The following is a 25,311-nucleotide window of genomic DNA, read 5'->3' as shown; positions in this document are numbered from 1 at the left end:
TTTCTCGGGTCCATGCAGGTTTCCAAGATTTTTGTGTTCTGTTCTAATTCTTCTTGTGTAATGTGATATCCGTGAGATGCCAAAGCATGGTTCTTTGGGGCTCCTGTGTATTTGTGTCCAACCAGTCTGGATTCCAGCTTCATAGTAGTCATGCCTATTTACGAGGAAGGAAGGGCTTCGCAGTTCCCTTTTGTACATACATACATATACCAAGGCTTTTTCCCCCTTACAAGGGAGGTAGCCAAAAAGGAAAAGGCATAAAATCATTCCCACCCATTCCATCCCTGAATACACTCCACACCCCTCCACCCTCCCTCTTATCTTAGCACCTCCTGGATGACGGGTCATCCCTGCACCTTGTCCACTGCCCTGGGTCAGAAGCAGTGTCGCAAGACACAGCACATCCACAGCAAGGCCGCTTCATTAAATCGGCGACCCCCCTCTCCATCCCCCCATGCATAAAAGGAGAAGACGGGGAGAAATCCCTTCGGGCTGCGTCTAATTTTGCTCACACGTACTACCTCACCCCCCATCCCCCCACCCATTCCACCTCATGCATCACAACATCATCCATACACAACCATTCTCCATTCACCCCTGTCTTCTGTCCTCTCCCGTCCTTCCTCAACAGACATTCCCCTCTTCCCCAAAGCCCCCTTCACCCCATCCATCCACCTCATCCTAGGACGTCCCATCATGTTCACTCCCTCCACATCTGCCTTCCATACCTCTTTTACTAGTCTTTCTTCACTCATTCTTTCCATGTGTTCAAACCATCCTAATACTCTTTCATCAACCCTATCTCCCAACTCCCTTTCCACCCCCATTCTCCTCCTCACCTCCTCATTTCTCACTCTATCTAGCCTAGTAACCCCCATCATACTTCTCAGACACCTCATCTCAAACACATTCAAACTCCTTCTCTCTTCCTCTCTTATGTTCCATGTTTCTGCCCCATACAGTGCTGTTGGCATAATCACTCCTTCATACAGTCTCCTCTTACCATCCATTCCCAAATGTCTATTCTTCATTACTCTCTTCAATCCACCAAGGCATTTACTTGCTTCTCTCAATCTACATTCTACCTCCACCTTCACTCCACCTTTTCCTGCCACATTTGCACCCAAGTATCTAAAACTATCCACTTCCTCCACTTGCTCTCCCTTAATGCTCACTTCCAGTCTACTGCCACTTTCACCCCTTGTACATCTCATCACCTTACTTTTTCCCACATTTATCTTTAGCTTTCTTCTATCACATACTCTCCCAAACTCTGTCACCAACTTCCTCAGTCCCTCCTCCGATCCTGCCACAAGCGCAGTGTCGTCCGCAAACAACAGCTGGCTCACCTCCCACTTTTCTCCATTTTCTTTAACCATCTCCAATCCCTGACCCACTACCCTTGCATTTACCTCTCGCACTACCCCATCCATGTATAAGTTGAACAGCCAGGGCGACATGAAGCATCCTTGACGAAGTCCCACCTTTACCTCGAACCACTCACTCTTTCCATTTCTATTCCTGACACAAGCTCTACTACTCTCATAAAAACTCTTGACAGCTCCTAGAAGCTTTCCTCCTATCCCATATATCTGCATAACCTCCCACAGTGCCTTTCTGTCTACCCTATTGTAAGCCTTTTCCAGATCCATAAAAGCCCAAAAAACATCCTTCCCCTTTCCTATAGCTTTCTCATATATCTGTCTTACCACAAAGATCTGATCTACACAACCTCTACCCGTCCTAAATTTATAAATTAATAAAGTTACTGAAAATATCTTAAATGGTACACCAACTCCAACAATACTCCAAATCAAGAAGAAATAAAACTTTTTTACAAGTCACACTTTTCTAGAGCTTACAAAGAAGATGAAAAGGCCATCAAAGACATTGTAAAAAAAAAAAACCATACATACATATACCAAGGCTTTTTCCCCCTTACAATGGAGGTAGCCAAAAAGAAAAAGGCATAAAATCATTCCTACCCATTCCATCCCTAAATACACTCCACTCCACTCCACCCTCCCTCTTATCTTAGCACCTCCTGGATAAGGGGTCATCCCTGCACCTTGTCCACTGCCCTGGGTCAGAGGCAGTGTCACAAGTCACAGCACATCCACAGCAAGGCCGCTTCAATAAATTGGTGACCCCCCCTCTCTGTCCCCCCATGCAAAAAGAAGACAGGGAGAAATCCCTTCAGGCTGCGTCAAATTTAGCTCACACATACTACCTCACCCCCCATCCCCCCACCCATTCCACCTCATGCATCACATCATCCATATACAACCATTCTCCATTCACCCCTGTCTTCTGTCCTCTCCCATCCTTCTTCAACAGACATTCCCCTCTTCCCCAAAGCCCCCTTCACCCCATCCATCCATCTCATCCTAGGACGTCCCCTCATGTTTACTCCCTCCACATGTGCCTTCCATACCTCTTTTACTAGTCTTTCTTCATTCATTCTTTCCATGTGTTCAAACCATCCTAATACTCTTTCATCAACCCTATCTCCCAACTCCCTTTCCACCTCTGTTCTCCTCCTCACCCCTTCATTTCACAGTCTATCTAGCCTAGCAACCCCCATCATACTTCTCAGACACCTCATCTCACACATTCAAACTCCTCTCTTCCTCTCTTATGTTCCATGTTTCTGCTCCATACAGTGCTGTTGGCACAATCACTCCTTCAAGCAGTCTCCTCTTAGCATCCATTCCCAAATGTCTATTTCTCATTACACTTTTTAATCCACCAAGGCATTTACTCGCTTCTCTCAATCTACATTCTACCTCCACCTTCACTCCACCTTTTCCTGCCACATTAGCACCCAATTATCTAAAACTATCCACTTCCTCCAGTTGCTCTCCCTTAACCTCTTCACTCCGGGGTACATCGCACGTCTGGCAGCATTAGCTGCCCAACGTGCGATGTTGCGTCATAATAATCGCATTTTAAAAAATAAAGTCAGTGCTCAATCGTTCGTTATCTTTCACCCGTGTATTTTGATAACCATAGAAAATTGATGAAGCCAGTTTAGAGAAAATGGAAATTACGTAGGTACGACTACAAATATAATCAAGATGCCGATGTCGGCATCATTGAGTACCCACTTGCTCCTCATGCCGCCTACATAGGCGTCACCGTATGGAAGTGGTTAATGCTCACTTCCAGTCTGCTGCCACTTTCATCCCTTGTACATCTCATCACCCTACTTTTACTCACATTTATCTTCAGCTTTTTTCTTTCACACACTCTCCCAAACTCTGTCACCAACTTCCTCAATCTCTCCTCCGATCCTGCCACAAGCGCAGTGTCGTCTACAAACAACAGCTGGCTCACCTCCCACTTTTCTCCATTTTCTTTACCCGTCTCCAATCCCTGACCCACCACCCTTGCATTTACCTCTTGCACCACCCCATCCATGTATAAGTTGAACAGCCAGGGCGATATAACGCATCCTTGACGAAGTCCCTCCTTTACCACGAACCACTCGCTCTCTCCATTTCTAATCCTGGCACATGCTCTACTACTATCCTAGAAGCTTTCCTCCTATCCCGTATATCCACAAAACCTCCCATAGTGCCTTCCTGTCTACCCTATTGTAAGCCTTTTCCAGATCCATAAAAGCCCAAAAAACATCCTTCCCCTTTCCTATAGCTTTCTCACATATCTGTCTTACCACAAAAATCTGATCTATTCAACCTTTACCTGTCCTAAATCCACACTGTTCCTCACCAATTACTCCCTCTGTTCCTCTCCTAATCCTCTCAATCAAGATCCTCCCATAGCCTTCCCAACTACATTAACCACTTCAGTACGGGACTTAAATCTCGCGGGCAGCAGCCAATGCCAGCCGTATGACGTGTCGTAATAATACTCGCATCATAAAATATAGTCACCGCTTATATCGATCGTTCTCTCTTTCACCCGCGAATTTTGAAAACCACAGAGAATGGGATTCAGGGCGCATTTGGGAGAATGTAAAAACACAGGGGGGACTACAATAAATATAATCAAGACGCCGATATGGCAGCGTCGCGAATCCACTTGCTCCTCATGACACCTACGTGTGCGGCACCGTATGGAAGGGGTTAAACAAGCTAATCCCTCTGAAACTACTACACTCACACTTGTCCCCTTTTCCCTTGTAAAGTGGAACTATACAGGCACTCCTCCAGTCCTCTGGCACTTTACCCTCTCTCCAGCAAACATTAAATAACCTCACCATCCAGTCCACCATCACTGTACCTCCTTTTTTTAGACATTCTGCATGGCATCCATCCAGACCAGGTGCCTTACCTGCTTTCATCATCTTAACAACTGCCTTCACTTCATCCTTCCTTATTTCTCCTCCATTTTCCTCACTCATCAGTCATTGTCTTAGCATTTCCCACTGCAACTCTCTTTTCCTCCCTATCCTCCTTCACATTAAGCAACTCCCTAAAATACTCTGCCCATTTTCCCCTTACTACCTTCTCTTCCATTATCATCTCTCCATCTGCACCTTTTACCTTTTCTTCGCCACTTGATTCGCCTCCTCTTCCTCTCTTAATTTTTTTCCAAAGCATCTTTTTATTACTTTCAAAATTTTCTTTCATACTTTTACCCCATTTCACATCTGCTCTCTTCTTTGCCTCCTTTACCTTTTGCTTTACTTTTCTTTTCTTTGTACCTCTCATATGACTCCCTTGTCCTATTTTGTAACCAATCTGTGAAAGCTCGAATCTTGTCTTCTACAACCTTCTTTGTTTCCTCATCCCACCATTCACTACCCTTTCTTCTATTTCCTCCTGTCCTTCTTGTTCCACACACCATCTTTGCACACTTTGTGACTCCCTCCTTGAACCATCCCCATTTCTCTTCCACTCCTAGCTCTACTCTATCCTTCACTCCCTCCCACTCCTCTCTCAGCTTCTTCTTGCACTCCTTCTCCTTTTCCTTCCACTCCACTACACATTTAACTATCTCTTCACTTACTAGTATAGCCACCCCTTCTCTCCCTCGCCCTCTCTTCACTCCTGATAACCTCCCACTTACACTCCCAAATTTACACTCACTCTTCCCTCTCAACTTAGTTTCACTCAGAGCCAACACATCCATCTTTCTTCTCACAAACATACTACCTATATCTTCCCTTTTACTCTCATCTGTACCACATCCACGCACATTAAAAGACCCAAACCTTAGGGTGCTGGTCGGAAAACTCCTAGACCCTCTTATGGCTTTACTTTTTGTTAGGAATGCCCCCAGTGGGGCTACAGGGAGAAGGATGCCTGGTCCCAATCCCCATCCCTTTCTTCTCGCCTCTTACGATCCAAGTGGAAATACTTGGTAGCATTATTCTTTTGCCCCCACCACAGGGTAGGTAGGTGAAAAAGGAAATGGATATTCAGAGAAATTGTACAGGACAGTAACAAAGGGTTGGGGACAGTATAACGGAGGGACAGTCGTAGTATAAGTGTCATCATTTCTCTGTGAACAGAGTTTTCCTTTATCACAGAGAAAATGATGTGTGGCTCTGGTCCATAGGGGCACCCCATATAGACCCTAAAGTATCAACTGTATGCTACTTTTGCCACAATAACATGCAGCCAATACCCCAGACAGGGTAAAAAAACATAAAACCTGTGAATGACAACACTTCAATCAAATTTATCCTTTTTTATAAAAGTAAGAAAACCTCCAATCTGCTTCTCCAAAACAACACCTGCCAAGAGAGGAATGAGCTGAAAAAGTCTCATGTCATATAGGAATATAAATGCACAAAAGGGAACTGCGAAGCCCATCCTTCCTCATACATAGGCATGACAACTATGAGGCTGGAATCCAGACTGGTTGGACACAAATACACTGGAGCCCCAAAGAACCATGCTTTGGCATCACACAAATACCACATTACACAAGAAGAATTAGAACAGAACACGAAAATCTTGGAAACCTGCATGGACCCGAGAAAGTTAAAGATAATTGAGGCCTTTTATATCAAGGATAAAAACCCCAATTTGAGCATACAGGCACTTGATTTATTAGCGCTACCCAGTATGAGAACAGAGGGTAGGCCAGAAGCATGAGGAGATAATTTATGCACATTTTTCAAACTATCATGTGATTTGGTGACAGAGTTTGGGAGAGTGTGTGATAGAAGAAAGCTGAAGATAAATGTGGGTAAAAGTAAGGTGATGAGATGTACAAGGGGTGAAAGTGGCAGTAGACTGGAAGTGAGCATTAAGGGAGAGCAACTGGAGGAAGTGGATAGTTTTAGATACTTGGGTGCTAATGTGGCAGGAAAAGGTGGAGTGAAGGTGGAGGTAGAATGTAGATTGAGAGAAGTGAATAAATGCCTTGGTGGATTAAAAAGTGTAATGAGGAATAGACATTTGGGAATGGATGCTAAGAGGAGACTGTATGAAGGAGTGATTGTGCCAACAGCACTGTATGGGGCAGAAACATGGAACATAAGAGAGGAAGAGAGAAGGAGTTTGAATGAATTTGAGATGAGGTGTCTGAGAAGTATGATGGGGGTTACTAGGCTAGATAGAGTGAGAAATGAGGAGGTGAGGAGGAGAACAGAGGTGGAAAGGGAGTTGGGAGATAGGGTTGATGAAAGAGTATTAGGATGGTTTGAACACATGGAATGAATGAGTGAAGAAAGACTAGTAAAAGAGGTATGGAAGGCAGATGTGGAGGGAGTGAACATGAGGGGATGTCCTAGGATGAGATGGATGGATGGGGTGAAGGGGGCTTTGGGGAAGAGGGGAATGTCTGTTGAAGAAGGACGGGAGAGGACAGAAGACAGGGGTGAATGGAGATTGGTTGTTGTTGTTGTTGTTGTCGTTCCCTAGACTGTCTGTCTGAGCAGTCCCGTCTCCCCAAGGAATGCCACAGCCGAAACTGGGTTTTCCCACAAATCCTTTATAGAGTGTATGTTGTGTTGTTTGCGTGCATGATTGTGTATAATGCAGTCTTCCATTATGTGTTGTATGGTATGGGGTGAAGTGTTACATCCTGGGCAGCTGTTCACAATGCGGTCATCCAGCCTCTTCTGGTAGCTTAGAAGTGCTGGGTGGTGGCCGCACCGCAGTCTGGCCAAGTGGACTCTGTCCTTTCGTGGGAGAGAGGATTCAGAAGGGTGGATATCAGGGAGTCTGGCATGCAGCAGTGTGTTGTCTTTCAGTGTGTTAATGGAGCGGTGAGTGATATGATTATGAATATGTTTCCGGAGGCTGGAATTTGGTGGTTGTGGAGGAAGAGAAGAGAGTATTTGTGCGTAATAAAGGTCTTTGGGTGTTGTTTTAATGTTTCTTGGTGTGTGTGGGTGTTCTGCTATGTAGTGTAGCGGGTGTGATGTGTTTGTGGTGGCTGCGGCAAGTGTTTGTGTGCCTCTCATGTCGAGGTGGTCCTTGACTTTGAGGACTTTTGTTTCATGGTGTAAATGGTCTGTAGGTGTTGTATTTGTGCAGCCTGTAATTGTTTTTAGGGCTTTGTTTTGTATGATTTGAAGGGTGTTGTGGTGTGTCTCACTGAGATTAGGAGCCCAAGCAGGACTCGCATAATTCATCACTGAGCGTATGCATTGTTTGTATATTTTTATATTAGTTTCTTTGTTTTGTCCAAATGTCGTTCCAGTGATTGACTTAAGTGCGTTAAGTCTAGGTGTGCATTTGTTTTTTATGTTTGTGATGTGTTGTTTGAAAGACATGGATGTATCGTATGTTACACCAAGAATTTTCGGTGTGTTTGTGTGTGGTATTAGAGTGTTGTTGATGTAGAGATGAGGTATGTATTTGTGTTCTATTGTCCAGTTGGTGAGAAGAGTTGCTGTAGATTTGGTTGGAGCTATTTTGAGTCTGTTTGTGATGAACCATGTGTTGAGTGTATCAAGGTATGGCTGGATTATTTCTGCAGCTTTGTCTGTGTTACGATGTGTGCATGTGATTGTTATGTCGTCTGCGTAGGAAGAAATTTGTATTTCTGAGGTGTCTGGTGTGGGTAAGTCATGCATGTATAGATTAAATAGTGTGGGGGATAGAACAGAGCCCTGTGGTACTCCATTCTTAACGTTTCTGATGTGCGATGATTGGCCATTAAATGACACGTAAGCATTCCTACCTGCCAGATAATTGGCCAGCCATCTTTTGGTGTTATTGTGCATGTCTGTGTTATATATTTTATTTGTTAGGTTGTGGCGGGGGATAGCATCAAAAGCTTTACTAATGTCTAATGTTATGAGAAGTGTTGTTGTTGTTGTTCCCTAGACTGTCTGTCCGAGCAGTCCCATCGCCCCTTATGAGAAGTGTTCTGTGGTGGGGCCTATCTGAATTGATGCCATCTAAAATTCTTTGTGTGAGGTTTATCAGAAGAGTGTTTGTGGAGTGTAGTGGCCTAAAACCGTGTTGTGAGTCAGCAAGGGGAATATGTGGTGTGACAAGTTTAAGTATTAGGCGTTCAATGATTTTAGAGGGGGTGCAGAGAAGTGTGATTGGGTGGTGCGATGTTGGGATTGTTGGGTCTTTGTTCGGTTTTGGAATGGTGATTATTTTACCATGCTTCCAGATGTCGGGTATAGTGTTGTGTGAATAGCTGTAGTTTGCAATGTTTGTGAGTGTGAGTATACCTTGTGGTCCAATGTGTTTTAGGTGGATGTTGCTTATGTTATGAGGGCCACAGGCAGATGAGTGCTTGAGATTATGTATTATGAGTTTTGTCTGACTGTCTATGAAGGGTGTATAGTCTGAGTCTGTGGGGAAGTCTTTCTTACGTCGAATGGTGCGTCGGTCGTCAGGGTGAGAAGTGAGATGGCTTGTCTGTGCAAAATGACGTATGAATGAGTTTGCTTGTTGTCTGTTTGAGGGTAGATTATCTGTTGTTGTGATTATTGCTGCGTGAGAGTGTGTAGTGTTACTGTTCGATAGTGTAATGCTGTTGAGTGTTTTGTACAATTTGCTGGTGTTTGTTTTGTGATCAAGTGTAGATTGGAGATTGGTTGTATATGGATGATGATGTGATGCATGATGTGGAATGGGTGGGGGGATGGGGGGTGAGGTAGTATGTGTGAGCAAAATTTGACACAGCCCGAAGGGATTTCTCCCCGTCTTCTCCTTTTATGCATGGGGGGATGGAGAGGGGGGGTCACCGATTTAATGAAGCGGCCTTGCTGTGGATGTGCTGTGTCTTGCAACACTGCTTCTGACCCAGGGCAGAGGACAAGGTGCAGGGATGACCCATCATTCAGGAGGTGCTAAGATAAGAGAGAGGGTGGAGGGGTGTGGAGTGTATTCAGGGATGGAATGGGTGGGAATGATTTTATGCCTTTTCCTTTTTGGCTACCTCCCTTGTAAGGGGGAAAAAGCCTTGGTATATGGTATATGTATGTATCATGTGATCTTCCCTAGTCTAATAATTTCGCGTAGTCAAATATCGTACTTTATTGACACTTGACACACTCCCTGAAGAAGGCTCAGTTGAGCCGAAATCCGGATCGGAGAATATGTCCACCTACACACGAGTTCTACAGAGTTTAGACCCTGCCACACGGCGATTAGTGAGATCTTTAGAAAGTATCTCCAAGAAAATTATTAATGCAGAAATCAGCATCACCTTCAACAACATTTGTGTATAATAAGTTGTTTGTTTATATTTAGCCAGTTCCTATTGTGGGTCAGGTGAAGGTTGGACATATACACATTGACTCAGCCACCCTCTTGTAAGGAGGTAAAGGGCCTTTTGGTGTATGTGTGTGTGTCAGAATTTTGGCGGGAGGGCAAACATGGGTGGGGAAAGCAGATTTTATTTAAGTTGAAGTTAGGTGCAAGAGGATAATATGGTTTGCACTAGTTGTGAGAAGTGGGGGAGAAAAATTGCAAGGGAGCTGATGACTGCTTTTCAAGTTGTGTCCCAAGGCAGTCTGCTGAGTGTGTGGGGACAGCAATAGAGGCAGTGAACTAAGTTCATAGCATGATGCTCTGAGGTGATCTGAACCTTTGACAATTCCATCCAGCTTATATACTGGGTCGGTTCATGACCTGCTCTCTTAATGGGATGGTAGGGAAAAGTGTCAGTGTTTGGGAAGTCAGACGCAATACATTCTCAGGCTGCTGATCTAGCTAGAATGGAATGTATAGAGCACATGCATTCCTCGAAGAACCGCTGTCTGTCCTGATGCAGCCAGCCGAGGTGTAGGTGTTCCCTTGGGACATTTTGGGAGCCGACAGGGTCTGTTCCCAGGTTGATGACTGAGTGGGAATGAAATGTAAGTGGAGCAGGGTACTGCACATTTGTTTCGTCAAAGAACTGCTCGTGTAACCCACATGACCGGGTGGTGCAAGTGATTCTCCTGGGACATCATGCAGGTCAAGGGGTCATGTGATATGAGAACAACTCCCTAACAGTGCAGAGGGCTCCTCATCCACAAGGGGATTAGATGTCTTTAAAAGAGAAACAGTTGGATGGGTGGAGGGTGGGTGTATGTTTTGGCTGGCTACCTCCCGTATAAGAGGAAGGAAGCCTTTTAGTGTATAGATTGGTATAGATACAGATGTATATATGAACCTAATTAGGGCTAATGGTCAAAGCATAGTGTTGCTAATGTAAATATCAGTAGAGGAATGAGAATTCAGGGGGGTAAAGGCAACTCCATTTGTCAGGCCCTGCTGTGGAAATGCTGTACCTCATTGCATTGCCTTTGACCTTAGTGATGTGCAAGGGGACAAGGATGACCCTTCTTTCACAAGATACTGAGATAGAAGGGATGTTGATTGGGATTTAATAATTAATGAAATTGGCTTAAATTTGGTTACCCATCTTATAAGGGGAGAGAGGGCTTTTGTTGTATAATATACTTATATATTCTTTTCTCTTTTGATTGCAGAGAAAGTAGCGGTCTTGAGGATCAGCTCTCAAGCCTTAACCTCTCATCAGTCCCCTCCTTAACTATGACTCCATCTATTGCAGGTAAGACAACCACAATATGTCTTTATACTTGTCACAGAGCAGTTGCATACATAGCTGTATTAACCACTTCCATATGGTGCCGCCTACGTAGGCGGCATGAGGAGCAAGTAGGTACTCGCTGATGCCGAAGTCGCCATCTTGATTATATTTATTGTAGTCGTACCTACGTAATTTTCATTCTCTCTAAACTGGCTTCATCAGTTTTTTATGGTTATCAAAATACACGGGTGAAAGAGAAGGAATAATTTAGCACTGACTTTATTTTTTATAGTGCAATTATTATGATGAGACATCGCACGTCGGGCAGCTAATGCTGCCAGACGTGCGATGTGCCCCGGAGGGAAGAGGTTAAAAAAAATTTTAGTGCAAGGACCATTGTGTAAGAACTTGCCCCTTGTTTTCCCCCCAGCATTGGGCCGTATTCATAAAGAAAAGGATATGCTTATACTTGCAAAATATGAAGGAAATCCTTCTACTTGTATTCATAAAAAATTCAAGCAAAACCTTTTACTTGTCGAGCAAAAGCATAACCTTATTATCACATAAAAGTAAATGGTTATACATAAACAAGACCCTTTACTTCAAACAAAGAGCATATGCTTCAAGAAGGCTGAGTCTGGTTAGTAGCAGACTACAGTTAGAAGTGAAAGGTTGTTTTGTCCAACTCTCAGCACGATGGCAGAGTTTGTGGATGTGAGGCATGTTAAACATTACATGCCCCGTTTACCTACACCTGATCGTGATTTTAAGATGTTATTCCGTTTTGAAGAACAAAATTTACAGTGGCTTGTGGACAGATTTTTAGGCACCAATGAAGAAACTCGGGGAGGCGCCTTGTCATCTGTCCATAGCATGAAGATATGTTTGCGTTATCTCAGTGATCCTGGCTATCAAAAAGGTATCGGTCAAGAACTTGGTGTTAGCCAAGCTACGGTATCACGGACTGTGAATGCAGTAGTAGATAGCATAATTGCTCATGCGAATGAATGGATAATTTTTTTTTTTCTTATTTATATTGTACAGGTAGTCGTCGACTTACGACCGAGTTCGGTTCCGACAGACAGGTCGTAAGTCGATCTGGACGCAAGTCTGTCTATATATATATATATACAGTATATATTACCCTTTATACAATATATATATATATATATATATATATATATACATATATATATTTTGTATATTTAGCATACTGAAATAATCTTAGCATCTTTGAACTGTGTTGTATAGTATTTTTAACCTTTTTATAATTTCATCTGATTTTCTTTGGGAAACGTAGCCAAGGCCTAAGCATATTGAATAAAATCCTATCATCTTTGACCTATGATATTTAATACTGTATTTGTTAACCTTTGTATTATTTTACCATCAGACTTTCTTTAGGAAATGTATGCATACTGAATAAAATCTTATTACCTTTGAGCTACGTTGTTTAGTATTCATTAACTTTTTATCATTTTCGTTAGGAAACGTAGCCTAGGCCTATGCATACTGAATAAAGTCCTGTCATCTTTAACCTACAAATCCTTTTTTGTTGGTTACATTAAAATCATTGTAAAGCAAAATTAGGAAAAAAATATTTCGAAACACATTCTTTTCATTTACGTACTGTACCGAAAATATTGTTATCGACAACAGACTAGGCATAAACAAAGTTTACTGTTACATTTTATTAATCGCAAAACATAAAAATACAAAATGCTGTACCGAACATTTTGTCATTGACAACAGACTAGGCATAAACAAAGTTTACTGTTACATTTTATTAATCGCAAAACATAAAAATACAAAATGCTGTACCGAACATATTGTTATCGACAACAAACTAGCCTAGGCATACAAAGTTTGTTATATTTTATTAATTGCATAACATACAAAAATACAAAATGCAATGCAAAATTAGGAAACATTTTACTTCAAACAAACAAAATGAAAGAATATTTAGCTGGCTAGGATGCTGACGCTGCCGGCAGCCTGCCAAAACTATCGTACTTGCGTCTCGCAGCGTGCGGAGTAATGTACTGCACTGCCAGGCATAACATTGCAATTCTATTACTCTATTAGATGTTAGATATTATTGCACCATCTCGTGGTCGTAAAGTCGATCAGTCGTAAGTCGCATAGGTCGTAAGTCGACGACTACCTGTATTTAGTAATTTTGCCATGCTTATAATGTTACCTGAAATAATGTAGGAGAGCAATCACCACATACCTCCACTCAGCAACCACCAACGCAATAGTAAACTCGTGTATGGGAAACAGGGACATCACATCAGAAATCTTACGAGTTACGACACGTTCAAACATGTAACTATGTAACCCGGCGCTCCCGAAACACGAGTCATTCTTTTACTTCTGCTTGGAGGATATCCTCCTAAGTATAAGGTAATCATTATGAATATGGAAAGAAGGATATGCTTATACTTCTACCTTTTGCTTGAGAGCATTACCTTATACTTCTACCTTATGCTTGCAAGGATATCCTTCATTTTTATGAATACGGCTCATTGTCAGTTTGTCTTTGGGACACCCATCGTTTTTCTTCCAGGTCACTCTCCTACTTGACCTTTTTCCCAAAAAGGGTGTATCAGAGATGAACAAGCAGTATCTCATTGTTTTAATTGGCTAAATAGATGAATTGGCAACCCCCCTAATAAGGGAGGAATGGGCTTTTGATATATGTGTGCATTTAAAGTAGATAACAAATATTGCCATTGTGTTAGATCCACTGTTATCTGCTTGTTGTGATGTTTGTGCAAGTCTAAGTACAGGATGCCATCATTTGTCTATTTTTGGTAGGGTCTGCAAGTATTGCTTCCATTCCTGTGGCTGGATCAACCCCATCTACCTGCACCTTTGATGTTCTCACCAACTCACTTAGTGACAAGTACAGTAGCATTCGGCAGGAGACGAGCAAAGTAAGTGTCCATGTTAATGGTGGGATGTTCTTTTGTGATAAGTTATTTTCTTATGGCTTCATTCACCCCATCCACCCACTTGTTCTACCCCTTACTCTCACTCCCAGCACCATTGATTCGTGTATCCTCCAAGGTGACAAACTTGCATCCATTCTCACAGGATGATCATACCACCTCAGGTTGCAAGGTAAAAGGGAAATAATGATTAGTTGTCCAGTTACCCTGATTGTGTTGTACCTTTGGCTTACAGGCGGTGTGCAAAGAGGATCACATTGGGTCATGGGAGCGTTGTGTGGAGAGTTGCCTTGCACTGCTGCGGGAAGCAAGTGTCATACTTTCCAACATTGAGAATCCAACTGTCCTCACACAAGCATTGGAAACAGGACAAATGAAAGAGTACTTAATAAGTAAGTAGAATTTCAGTATTATGTGTTGAGTGATTTCACTATCCATTTTTTCATTTCATGGATACATACATATAGCAAGGGCTTTTTCCCCCTTACAAGGGAGGTAGCCAAAAAGAAAAAGGCATAAAAACCATTCCCACCCATTCCATCCCTAAATACACTCCATGCAACTCCACTCTCTCCATTTCTAATCCTGACACGTGCTCTACTTACATATACCAAGGCTTTTTCCCCCTTACAAGGGAGGTAGCCAAAAAGGAAAAGGCATAAAATAATTCCCACCCATTCCATCCTTGAATACACTCCACACCCCTCCACCCTCCCTCCTATCTCAGCACCTCCTGAATGACAGGTCATCCCTGCACCTTGTCCACTGCCCTGGGTCAGAAGCAGTGTTGCTAGACACAGCACATCCACAGCAAGGCCGCTTCATTAAATCGGCGACCCCCCCTCTCCATCCCCCCATGCATAAAAGGAGAAGACGGGGAGAAATCCCTTCGGGCTGCGTCAAATTTTGCTCACACGTATTACCTCACCCCCCATCCCCCCACCCATTCCACCTCATGCATCACAACATCATCCATACACAACCATTCTCCATTCACCCCTGTCTTCTGTCCTCTCCCATCCTTCCTCAACAGACATTCCCCTCTTCCCCAAAGCCCCCTTCACCCCATCCATCCATCTCATCCTAGGACGTCCCCTCATGTCCACTCCCTCCACATTTGCTTTCCATACCTCTTTTACTAGTCTTTCTTCACTCATTCTTTCCATGTGTCCAAACCATCCTAATACTCTTTCATCAACCCTATCTCCCAACTCCCTTTCCACCCCCATTCTTCTCCTCACCTCCTCATTTCTCACTCTATCTAGCCTAGTAACCCCCATCATACTTCTCAGACACCTCATCTCAAACACATTCAAACTCCTTCTCTCTTCCTCTCTTATGTTCCATGTTTCTGCCCCATACAGTGCGTTGGCACAATCACTCCTTTATACAGTCTCCTCTTACCATCCATTCCCAAATGTCTATTCTTCATTACACTCTTCAATCCACCAAGGAATTTACTCGCTTCTCTCAATCTACATTCTACCTCCACCTTCACTCCACCTTTTCCTGCCACATTTGCACCCAAGTATCTAAAACTATCCACTTCCTCCAGTCGCTCTCCCTTAATGCTCACTTCCAGTCTACTGCCACTTTCACCCCTTGTACATCTCATCACCTTACTTTTTCCCACATTTATCTTTAGCTTTCTTCTATCACATACTCTCCCAAACTCTGTCATCAACTTCCTCAATCCCTCCTCCGATCCTGCCACAAGCGCAGTGTCGTCAGCAAACAACAGTTGGCTCACCTTCCACTTTTCTCCATTTTCTTTAACCATCTCCAATCCCTGACCCACTACCCTTGCATTTACCTCTTGCACTACCCCATCCATGTATAAGTTGAACAGCCAGGGCGACATAACGCATCCTTGACGAAGTCCCACCTTTACCTCGAACCACTCACTCTCTCCATTTCTAATCCTGACACAAGCTCTACTACTCTCATAAAAACTCTTGACAGCTCCTACAAGCTTTCCTCCTATCCCATATATCTGCATAACCTCCCACAGTGCCTTTCTGTCTACCCTATTGTAAGCCTTTTCCAGATCCATAAAAGCCCAAAAAACATCCTTCCCCTTTCCTATAGCTTTCTCACATATTTGTCTTACCACAAAGATCTGATCTACACAACCTCTACCCGTCCTAAATCCACACTGTTCCTCACCAATTACTCCCTCTCTTCCTCTCCTAATCCTCTTAATCAAGATCCTCCCATAAGCCTTCCCAACTACACTTAACAAGCTAACCCCTCTGAAACTACTACATTCACACTTGTCCCCTTTTCCCTTGTAAAGTGGAACTATACAGGCACTCCTCCAGTCCTCCGGCACTCTACCCTCTCTCCAGCAAACATTAAATAACCTCACCATCCAGTCCACCATCACTGTACCTCCTTTCTTTAGACATTCTGCATGGCATCCATCCAGACCAGGTGCCTTACCTGCTTTCATCATCTTAACAACTGTCTTCTCTTCATCCTTCCTTATTTCTCCTCCATTTTCCTCACTCATCACTCTCATTTTCTTAGCATTTCCCACTGCAACTATCTTGCCTTCCCTATCCTCCTTCACATTTAGCAACTTCCTAAAATATTCTGCCCATCTTCCCCTTACTGCCTTCTCTTCTATTATCATCTCTCCATCTGCACCTTTTACCTTTTCCTCTCTACTTGATTTGCCTCATCTTCCTCTCTTAATTTCTTTCCAAAACATCTTTTTATTACTTTCAAAATTTTCTGTCATACTCTTACCCCACTTCACATCTGCTCTCCTCTTTGCCTCCTTTACCTTTTGCTTTACTTCTCTTTTCTTTTCTTTGTACCTCTCATATGACTCCCTCATCCTATTTTGTAACCAATCTGTGAAAGCTCGCTTCTTCTCTTCTACAACCTTCTTTGTTTCCTCATCCCACCATTCACTACCCTTCCTTTTATTTCCTCCTGTCCTTCTTGTTCCACACACCATCCTTGCATACTTTGTGAATCCCTCCTTGAACCATCCCCATTCCTCCTCCACTCCTAGCTCTACTCTATCCTTCACTCCCTCCCACTACTCCTCCAGCTTCTTCTTGTACTCCTTCTCTTTTTCCTTTTCATTTAAAGAGTTCACTCCAAGCACCTACCTACCTTTTGTCCCTTTCCTCTTTCTCCATCTATCCTCCACTCTCAACTTACCTTCCACCAAAAAATGATCTGATATTCCCCCACCCTCTCCCCTTAGCACATGTACATCCTTAACCCCTTCCATATGGTGCCGCATACGTAGGTGGCATGAGGAGCAAGTGGATACGCGAGGCTGCCATATCGGCGTCTTGATTATATTTATTGTAGTTGCCCCTGCGTAATGACATTCTCTCTAAACTGTCTTGATCACATTTTCTATGGTTATCAAAATTCACGGGTGAAAGAGAGAACGATCGATATAAGCGGTGACTATATTTTATGATGCGAGTATTATTACGACATATCGTACGTCTGGCAGCTAATGCTGCCCGCGAGATTTTGAACCGTACTGAAGAGGTTAACTCTTCCTATCATAGTCCTATTTACCACTACATAATCCATCAACGCTCTATCTACCAACATTCCCTCCACCACCCTCTCCCATGTGTACTTATGCTTGACTTTCTTCCGAAACACTGTATTTGCTATCATCAACTCTCTTTCTAGACACATTTCCACCATCAACTCTCCACTACGATTCTTTCCTGGAACTCCACATTTCCCAACCACTCCATCAAATGGACCATTTCCTACCCTAGCATTAAGGTCTCCCAGTACTATTACATTGACATTTCTCCCTAAATCCTCTATGCACTCATTTAAATCTATCCAAAAGGCCTCCCTTTCTTCTACACTCTTCTCACTGCCAGGCCCATATGCACTTACAACGACCCACATCTTTCCCAGTTTCACCTTCGTCCACATTATCCTCGAGGAAACCTTCCACTCCACTACACATTTACCTATCTCTTCACTTACTAGAATAGCCACCCCTTTCCTCCCTCGCCCTCTCTTCACTCCTGATAACCTCCCACTTACACTCCCAAACTTACACTCGCCCTTCCCTTTCAACTTAGTTTCACTCAAAGCCAACACATCCATCTTCTCACAAACATACTACCTATCTCTTCCCCTTTACTCTCATCTGTACCACATCCACGCACATTAAAAGACCCAAACCTTAGGGTGCTGTTCCGAAAACTCCCAGACCCTCTTATGCCTTTACTTTTTCGTTTAGGAATGTCCCCTGTGGGGCTACAAGGAGAAGGATGCCTAGTCCCACTCCCCGTCCCTTTCTTCTCGCCTCTTACGATCCAAGTGGAAATACTTGGTGGCAGTATTCTTTTCCCCCACCAGAGGGAATTCCCCCACAGCAGAAAATGAATACTCAGAGAAATGGTACAGGACAGTAGCAAGGGGTTGTGGGACAGCATAACGGAGGGACAGTCATAGTATAAAAGTGTCATCATTTCTCTATGAAGAGTTTTCCTCTACCATAGACAAAATGATATATGGCTCTGGTCCATATAGACCCTAAAGTATCAACTGCATGCTGCTTTGCCACAATAACAAGCTTTCCTCCTATCCCGTATATCTGCAAAACCTCCCACAGTGCCTTCCTGTGTACCCTGTCATAAGCCTTTTCCAGATCCATAAAAGCCCAAAAAACAACCTTACCTTTTCCTATAGCTTTCTCACATATCTGTATTACCACAAAACTCTGGTCTACGCAACCTCTACCTGTCCTAAATCCACACTGTTCCTCGCCAATTACTCCCGCTGTTCCTCTCCTAATCCTCTCAATCAAGATCCTCCCATAAGCCTTCCCAACTACACTTAACAAGCTAATCCCTCTGAAACTACTACACTCACATTTGTCCCCTTTTCCCTTGTAAAGTGGAACTATAAGGCACTCCTCCAGTCCTCCGAAACTCTCCTTCTCTCCAACAAACATTGAATAACCTCACCATCCAGTCCACCATCACTGTACCTTCTGTTTTTTAGACATTCTGCATGGCATTCATCCAAACCAGGTGCCTTACCTGCTCTCATCATCATAACAACTGCCTTCACTTCATCCTTCCTTAATTCACCTCCATTTTCCTCACTCATCACGGTCATTTTCTTAGCACTTCCCACTGCAGCTATCTTTCCCTCCCTATCCTCCTTCACATTTAGCAACTCCCTAAAATACTCTGCCCATCTTCCCCTTACTACCTTCTCTTCCATTATCATCTCTCCATCTGCACCTTTTACCTTTTCTTCTCTACTTGATACGCCTCCTCTTCCTCTCTTAATTTCTTTCCAAAACATCTTTTTATTACTTTCAAAATTTTCTGCCATACTTTTACCCCATTTCACATCTGCTCTCCTTTTTGCCTCCTTTACCTTGTGCTTTACTTTTCTTCTCTTTTCTTTGTACTTCTCATATGACTCCCTCTTCCTATTTTGTAACCAATCTGTGAAAGCTCTCTTCTCTTCTACAACCTTCTTTGTTTCCTCATCCCACCATTCACTACCCTTTCTTCTGTTTCCTCCTGTCCTTCTTGTTCCACACACCATCTTTGCACACTTTATGACTCCCTCCTTGAACCATCCCCATTCCTCCTCCACTCCTAGCTCTACTCTATCCTTCACTCCCTTCCACTCCTCTCTCAGCTTCTTGTACTCCTCCTTTTCCTTTTCATTTAAAGAGTTCACTCCAAGCACCTCCCTACCTTTTGTCCTTTTCCTCTTTCTCCATCTATCCTCCACTCTCAACTTACCTTCCACCAAAAAATTATCTGATATTCCTCCACTCTCTCCCCTTAGAATATGTGCATCCTTAACTCTTCCTATTATACTCCTATCTACCACTACATAGTCCATTAACACTCTATTTACCACCTTTCCATCCACCACCCTCTCCCATGTGTACTTATGCTTGACTTTCTTCTGAAACACTGTATTTGCTATCATCAACTCTCCTTCTAGACACATCTCCACCATCAACTCTCCACTGTGATTCTTTCCTGGAACTCCACATTTCCCAACCACTCCATCAATTGGTTCATTTCCTACCCTAACATTAAGGTCTCTCAATACTACTACATTGAAGTTCCTCCCTAATCCCTCTGTGCACTCATTTAAGTAAATCCAAAAAGCCTCCCTCTCTTCTACACTCTTCTAACTACTAGGCCCATATGCACTTACAAAAACCCAAATCTCCTTTCCCAGTTTCACCTTCATCCACATTATCCTTGAGGAAACCTCCTTCCACTCCACTACATGTTTACCTATCTCTTCATTTACTAGCATAACCACCCCTTCTCTCTCTCGCCCTCTCTACACTCCTGAGACCCTCCCTACTACACTCCCAAACTCACACTCGCCCTTCCCTCTCAACTTAGTTTCACTCAAAGCCAACACATCCATCTTTCTTCTCACAAACATACTACTTATTTCTTCTCTTTTACTCTCATCCATGCCAAACCTTAGACCCAAACCTTAGGTTGTTGGTTGGAAAACTCCTAGACCCTCTTATGCCTTTACTTTTTTTAGGAATGTCTCCTGTGGGGCTACAGGGAAAAGGATGCCTGGTCCCAATCCCCGTCCCGTTTTTCTCGCCTCTTATGATCCAAGTGGGAATACTTGGTGGTAGCATTTTTTCCCACACCACAGGGTAGGCGAAACAAAGAAATTAAATTCAGAGATATGGTACAGGACAGCAACAAGGGGTTGGGGGACAGCATAACAGAGGGACAGTAGCAGTATAATAAAAGTTTCATCATTTCTCTGTGAGGAGAGTCCTCCTCTATCACAGACAAAATGTTGTGTGGCTCTGGTCCGTAGGGGCACCCCATATAGACCCTAAAGTATCAATTCCATGCTACTTTGCCATAACAATATGCAGCCAATACCCCAGACGGGGCAAGGACATGAAAAGTAGAAAGTTTGTGGTGACTTATGTGCCCCCAAAAATGAACGCTTGGAAAGAGAACAAGCATAAGAAAATGCTAGAAGATACAAGGCATTCATTAATTGAGATATTAATGGATGGAGGTAACCTTGTAATTATGGGGGACTTTAATTGCAGAGAAATCTGTTGGGAGGACATGACAGTGAAAGGCGGAGAAGACTTGTGGGGTAATGTATTACTGGACATGACCTTGGAATATACAATGACTCAGTGGGTCAGTAAAAACACCAGATACAGAAATAATGAGGAGCCGTCGAGACTAGATTTAATATTTACAACAGAACCTGAAATTGTGGATAAAATCCAATACAAGACACCAATTGGAAAGAGTGACCATATACTCATTGAGACTGAACTAAAGGAAGAAATATACATGGAGAGAAATGAAAAGCATAGGAAAGGAAGATTGATGTACAGCAAAACGGACTTTGGAAAACTAAAGAAATTCCTCCAGAATGCAAATTGGGAAAAAATTTACATGGAAGAGACAAAAGTGGAAGAGAAATGGGATATCTTGATGGATAATTACAATGAAGGGGTGAATAGGCACGTACCAAGACAGAAGCTAGAGAGAGTGTACATTAAATGCTGGTTCAACAAAAGATGCAGTGAGGCAAAAGATAGAAAAGACAGAGCTTGGAAAAGATGGAGAAAAGTTTTAAAACCTGGAAAATGGCAAGTATATATAAACTATAGAAATGAGTATGTAAAAGGAACCATGAAAAGGACATTTTAAATAAATGCAAAGAGCAACCCAAGCTATTCTATCGATACGTGAACGGTAAACTTAAAAATAAACAGGAAATAGTGAAACTACGCCAAGGGAATATAGAATACACAGAAGAATTAGAAATGGCCAAAGTCATGAAAAATCACTTCAAGTCTGTTTTCACTAGAGAGAAAGCACAATATTGGGATGAGGGAAATGAAATGCATCCTCCTCCCATGAGTGAGATAACAATAACACAAAAAGAAATAATAGAACATCTACCAAACTTTCACATCAGGAAATCACATGGCCTGGACAGAATTACAAATAGGGTTCTAAAAGAATGTAAAGAAGAACAAACAGACAAAATACATAACATAATAAGTTGCTCACTTAAAGAAGGAAAAATACCAAAAGACTGGGAAAATGCGAACGTACCAATATATATAGGAAGAAACAAGGAAGAACCAACTAACTATAGGCCGGTCTCACTAACAAGCACTATAGCCAAAATTTGTGAGAAAATCATCAAGAATAGATGGGTAAGACACCTGGTGGATAATAATATAATAAACCCAAGACAATTTGGGTTCAGACAAGGAAGATCATGTACCACAAACCAAATATGTTTTTACTCAAGATTAATAGACATAGTGCAAGAAAGGAATGGATGGGCTGATTGTGCCTTCCTGGACTTACTAAAAGCTTTTGACAAAGTACCACACAAAAAATTATTAGGTAAAAAAACGGAACATATAGGAGGGATACAAGGGAACCTACTAAAATGGATGGAGGATTTCCTGGTTGGTAGAAAGATGAGAGTAGTGCTCAGAGAAAAATATTCAGGTTGGAAAGAAGTGATCATTGGAGTTCTGCAAGGATCTGTATTGGCTCCAATAATGTTTGCTATTTATGTGAATGACATGGATGATGATGTGCAATGTTACATGAGCTTCTTTGCAGACGATGTCAAATTGTTCAGGAAAGTAAAAACTGAAAAGGATTACAAATCACTACAGAATGACCTGAATAAGGTATAGAACTGGAGTCAGAAATGGGAAGTGGACTTATATATTAAGAAGTGTAGCCTAATGAAGTTTGGAAAAGTAAAAATAAAATATCAGGACAATATAAAATTGGAACCAAGGAGGTAAAGAAGGAGAAATCCAAAAAAGATTTGGGTGTAATTATCTCAAATGACTTGTCCTATGTCCTATAATAAACAGATAAACAAAATTGTTGGAGAATCCTATAACTTGCTAAGATCAAAAGTGGCATTTACATATTTGGATGAAGAAATGATTAAAAAAATGTTGGTCACACTGATAAGGCCTAGACTAGAATATGTGGCAACATTGTGGTCACCCAGTACCAAAAAGAATATAAAGAAAATAGAAAGAATCCAGAGAGCAGCTACAAAAATGGCACCTGCACTTGGAAACTTGTCATATGAGGATAGACTGGCTAAACTGGAGTTACCGACTCAGGAGCAAAGAAGAGAGAGAGGCGATCTACTGACCATCTACAGAATCATGAAGGGCACAGAAATACTCGATAGAGAGGACTTGTTAAACTGGGACAAGAGAAACACAAGAGGACATGGAAAGAAAATAAAAAAACAAGTTATAGAAAAGATCTGAAGAAAAACAGTTTTCCACATAGAGTGGTGGACACTTGGAACAAACTGGATGAAAAAATAGTGTGCACAAAAACCATTCATGAGTTTAAGATCAAACTAGACACTGCAAGATACAAAGGCGGGACACCACAAGCGTAGCTCCCCTTCCCGGAAAATGCAACTAGGTAAATACATATATACATATACCAATGGCATTTTCCCCCTTACAAGGGAGGTAGCCAAAGTCAAAGGCATAAATCTACTCCCACCCATTTCATCCTTACTTACTCCACTCCCATTCACCACCCCTCCCTCCCTCTTTTCTTGGATCCTCCTGTATGTCAGGTCATCCTTACATCTCACTCACTGCCCTGAGTCAGAAGCAATGTAGCAAGACACGGCAAAGTTGCTTTGTTTATTTGGTGACCCCCCTCACTGTTCCATCATGCAGAAAAAGAGAAGATGGGGATTAGGCTGCATCAAAATATTCACACATACTTGACCCCCCCCATTCCCCACCAATCCCAACCATCACAGCACCACACATACACAACCATTCTCCACTCACCCCTATCTTCTATTTTCTCACTTCCTTCCTCAACAGACATTTGCCTCTTTCCCAATGCCCCTTTTACCCCATCCATCCATCTCATTCTTGGTTGACCCCTCATGTTCACTCCCTCCACCTCTGCCTTCCACACCTCTTTTACTAATCTTTCTTCACTCATTCTTACCATATGTCCAAAGCATCCCAATACTCTTTCATCAATCCTATCTCACAACTCCCTTTCCACCCCTGCTCTCCTCACCTCCTCATTTCTCACTCTATCCAGCCTAGTAACCCCTACCATACTTCTCAGGCATTTCATCTCAAACACATGTAGCCTTTCCAATACTAGTCAAATTCTCACGCACAGCATAAGATGCCTGAGGTACGATGATTGATGCATCACAATACTCACTATGAAAGATATAAAGTCACTGCTGTATTAGTCATTCTCTTTCACTGAGTAATAATAAACATAGAAAATGTGATCAAGCCAGTTCACAGAATTCAAGGGTCATTCAGCTACAACTACAAAATAGATATAATCAAGATGCCAACACTGGCATCCTCGTATCCCCACTTATGCCTCATGATGCCTAAATAGGCATCATTATATGTTTCTGCCCCATACAGTGCTGTCAGCACAAGCACCCCTTCACACAATCTCCTCTTAGCATCCATTCCCAAATGTCTATTTCTCATTACATTTTTTAATCCCAATGGCATTTACTTGTTTCTCTCAATCTACATTCTACCTCCACCTTCACTCCTTTTCCTGCCACATTTGGACCCAAGTATCTAAAGCTAACCAATTCCTCCATTCTCTCTCCCTGAATACTCACTTCCAGTTTGCTGCCATCCTCTCCCCTTGTACATCTCATCACCTTACTTTTACCCACATTTATCTTCAACTTCCTTTCACACACCTTCCCTAAAGCGGCCCATACACAATTAATTACATTTCGCAATTTCAATGTCAGTACAGGTAAACGTCGACTTACGATGGCATTAGGTTTCGATAGATCCATCGTAAGACGATTTCATCGTAAGTCGATCCCCAATTTGTGTATCACTGTTCCGTGGTCACTGTACCTAGCCTACCTGTATATTAACCACCAGAGATACTGAATATAGCCTATTAAACATGTACAGTAGTTTATTTAATTATTTTTATCCTTTTTACCATATTCAAACACTATAATATGTATTTTCAGTACGGCTTAAATCTCGCGGGCAGCAGCCAATGCTAGCCGTACGACGTGTCGTAATAATACTCGCATCATAAAATATAGTCACCGCTTATATCGATCGTTCTCTCTTTCACCCGCGAATTTTGAAAACCACAGAGAATGGGATTCAGGGCACATTTGAGAGAATGTAAAAACACAGGGGCGACTACAATAAATATAATCAAGACGCCGATATGGCAGCCTCGCGAATCCACTTGCTCCTCATGACGCCTACGTGTGCGGCACCGTATGGAAGGGGTTAAATATATCATATCGTCGTCGTCGTCATCGTAAAGTCGAACAATCGTAAGTCGCGGCCATCGTAAGTCGACGTTTACCTGTACTCTGAATTGACAATTCAATTGAC

At 42.6% G+C, this 25,311-nt stretch overlaps 1 protein-coding gene and 1 long non-coding RNA gene across 2 annotated transcripts in view; both read left to right on the top strand.

Moving 5' to 3' along the window:
• The window catches only part of LOC143036432 (uncharacterized), a 105,876-nt gene that overhangs the window by 56,582 nt on the left and 23,983 nt on the right, over positions 1–25,311 (top strand). The gene's annotated exons all lie outside the window — the stretch shown is intronic.
• LOC143036431 (synergin gamma-like) overlaps positions 10,848–25,311 on the top strand; it is a 38,447-nt gene continuing 23,983 nt past the window's right edge. Inside the window, exons 1-3 of the mRNA XM_076203783.1 lie at positions 10,848–10,947; positions 13,747–13,865; positions 14,116–14,272. Of these exons, the coding sequence (XP_076059898.1) occupies positions 10,929–10,947; positions 13,747–13,865; positions 14,116–14,272 (295 nt within the window). The 5' untranslated portion in view covers positions 10,848–10,928. The remainder of the gene's footprint in view (positions 10,948–13,746; positions 13,866–14,115; positions 14,273–25,311) is intronic.

Source organism: Oratosquilla oratoria, chromosome 20 (genome assembly GCF_046742065.1).
Source record: "Oratosquilla oratoria isolate Oo_2021 chromosome 20, ASM4674206v1, whole genome shotgun sequence".
Classification (NCBI taxonomy): Eukaryota; Metazoa; Arthropoda; class Malacostraca; order Stomatopoda; family Squillidae; genus Oratosquilla; species Oratosquilla oratoria.
This window is presented reverse-complemented; position numbering and strand designations above follow the sequence as displayed.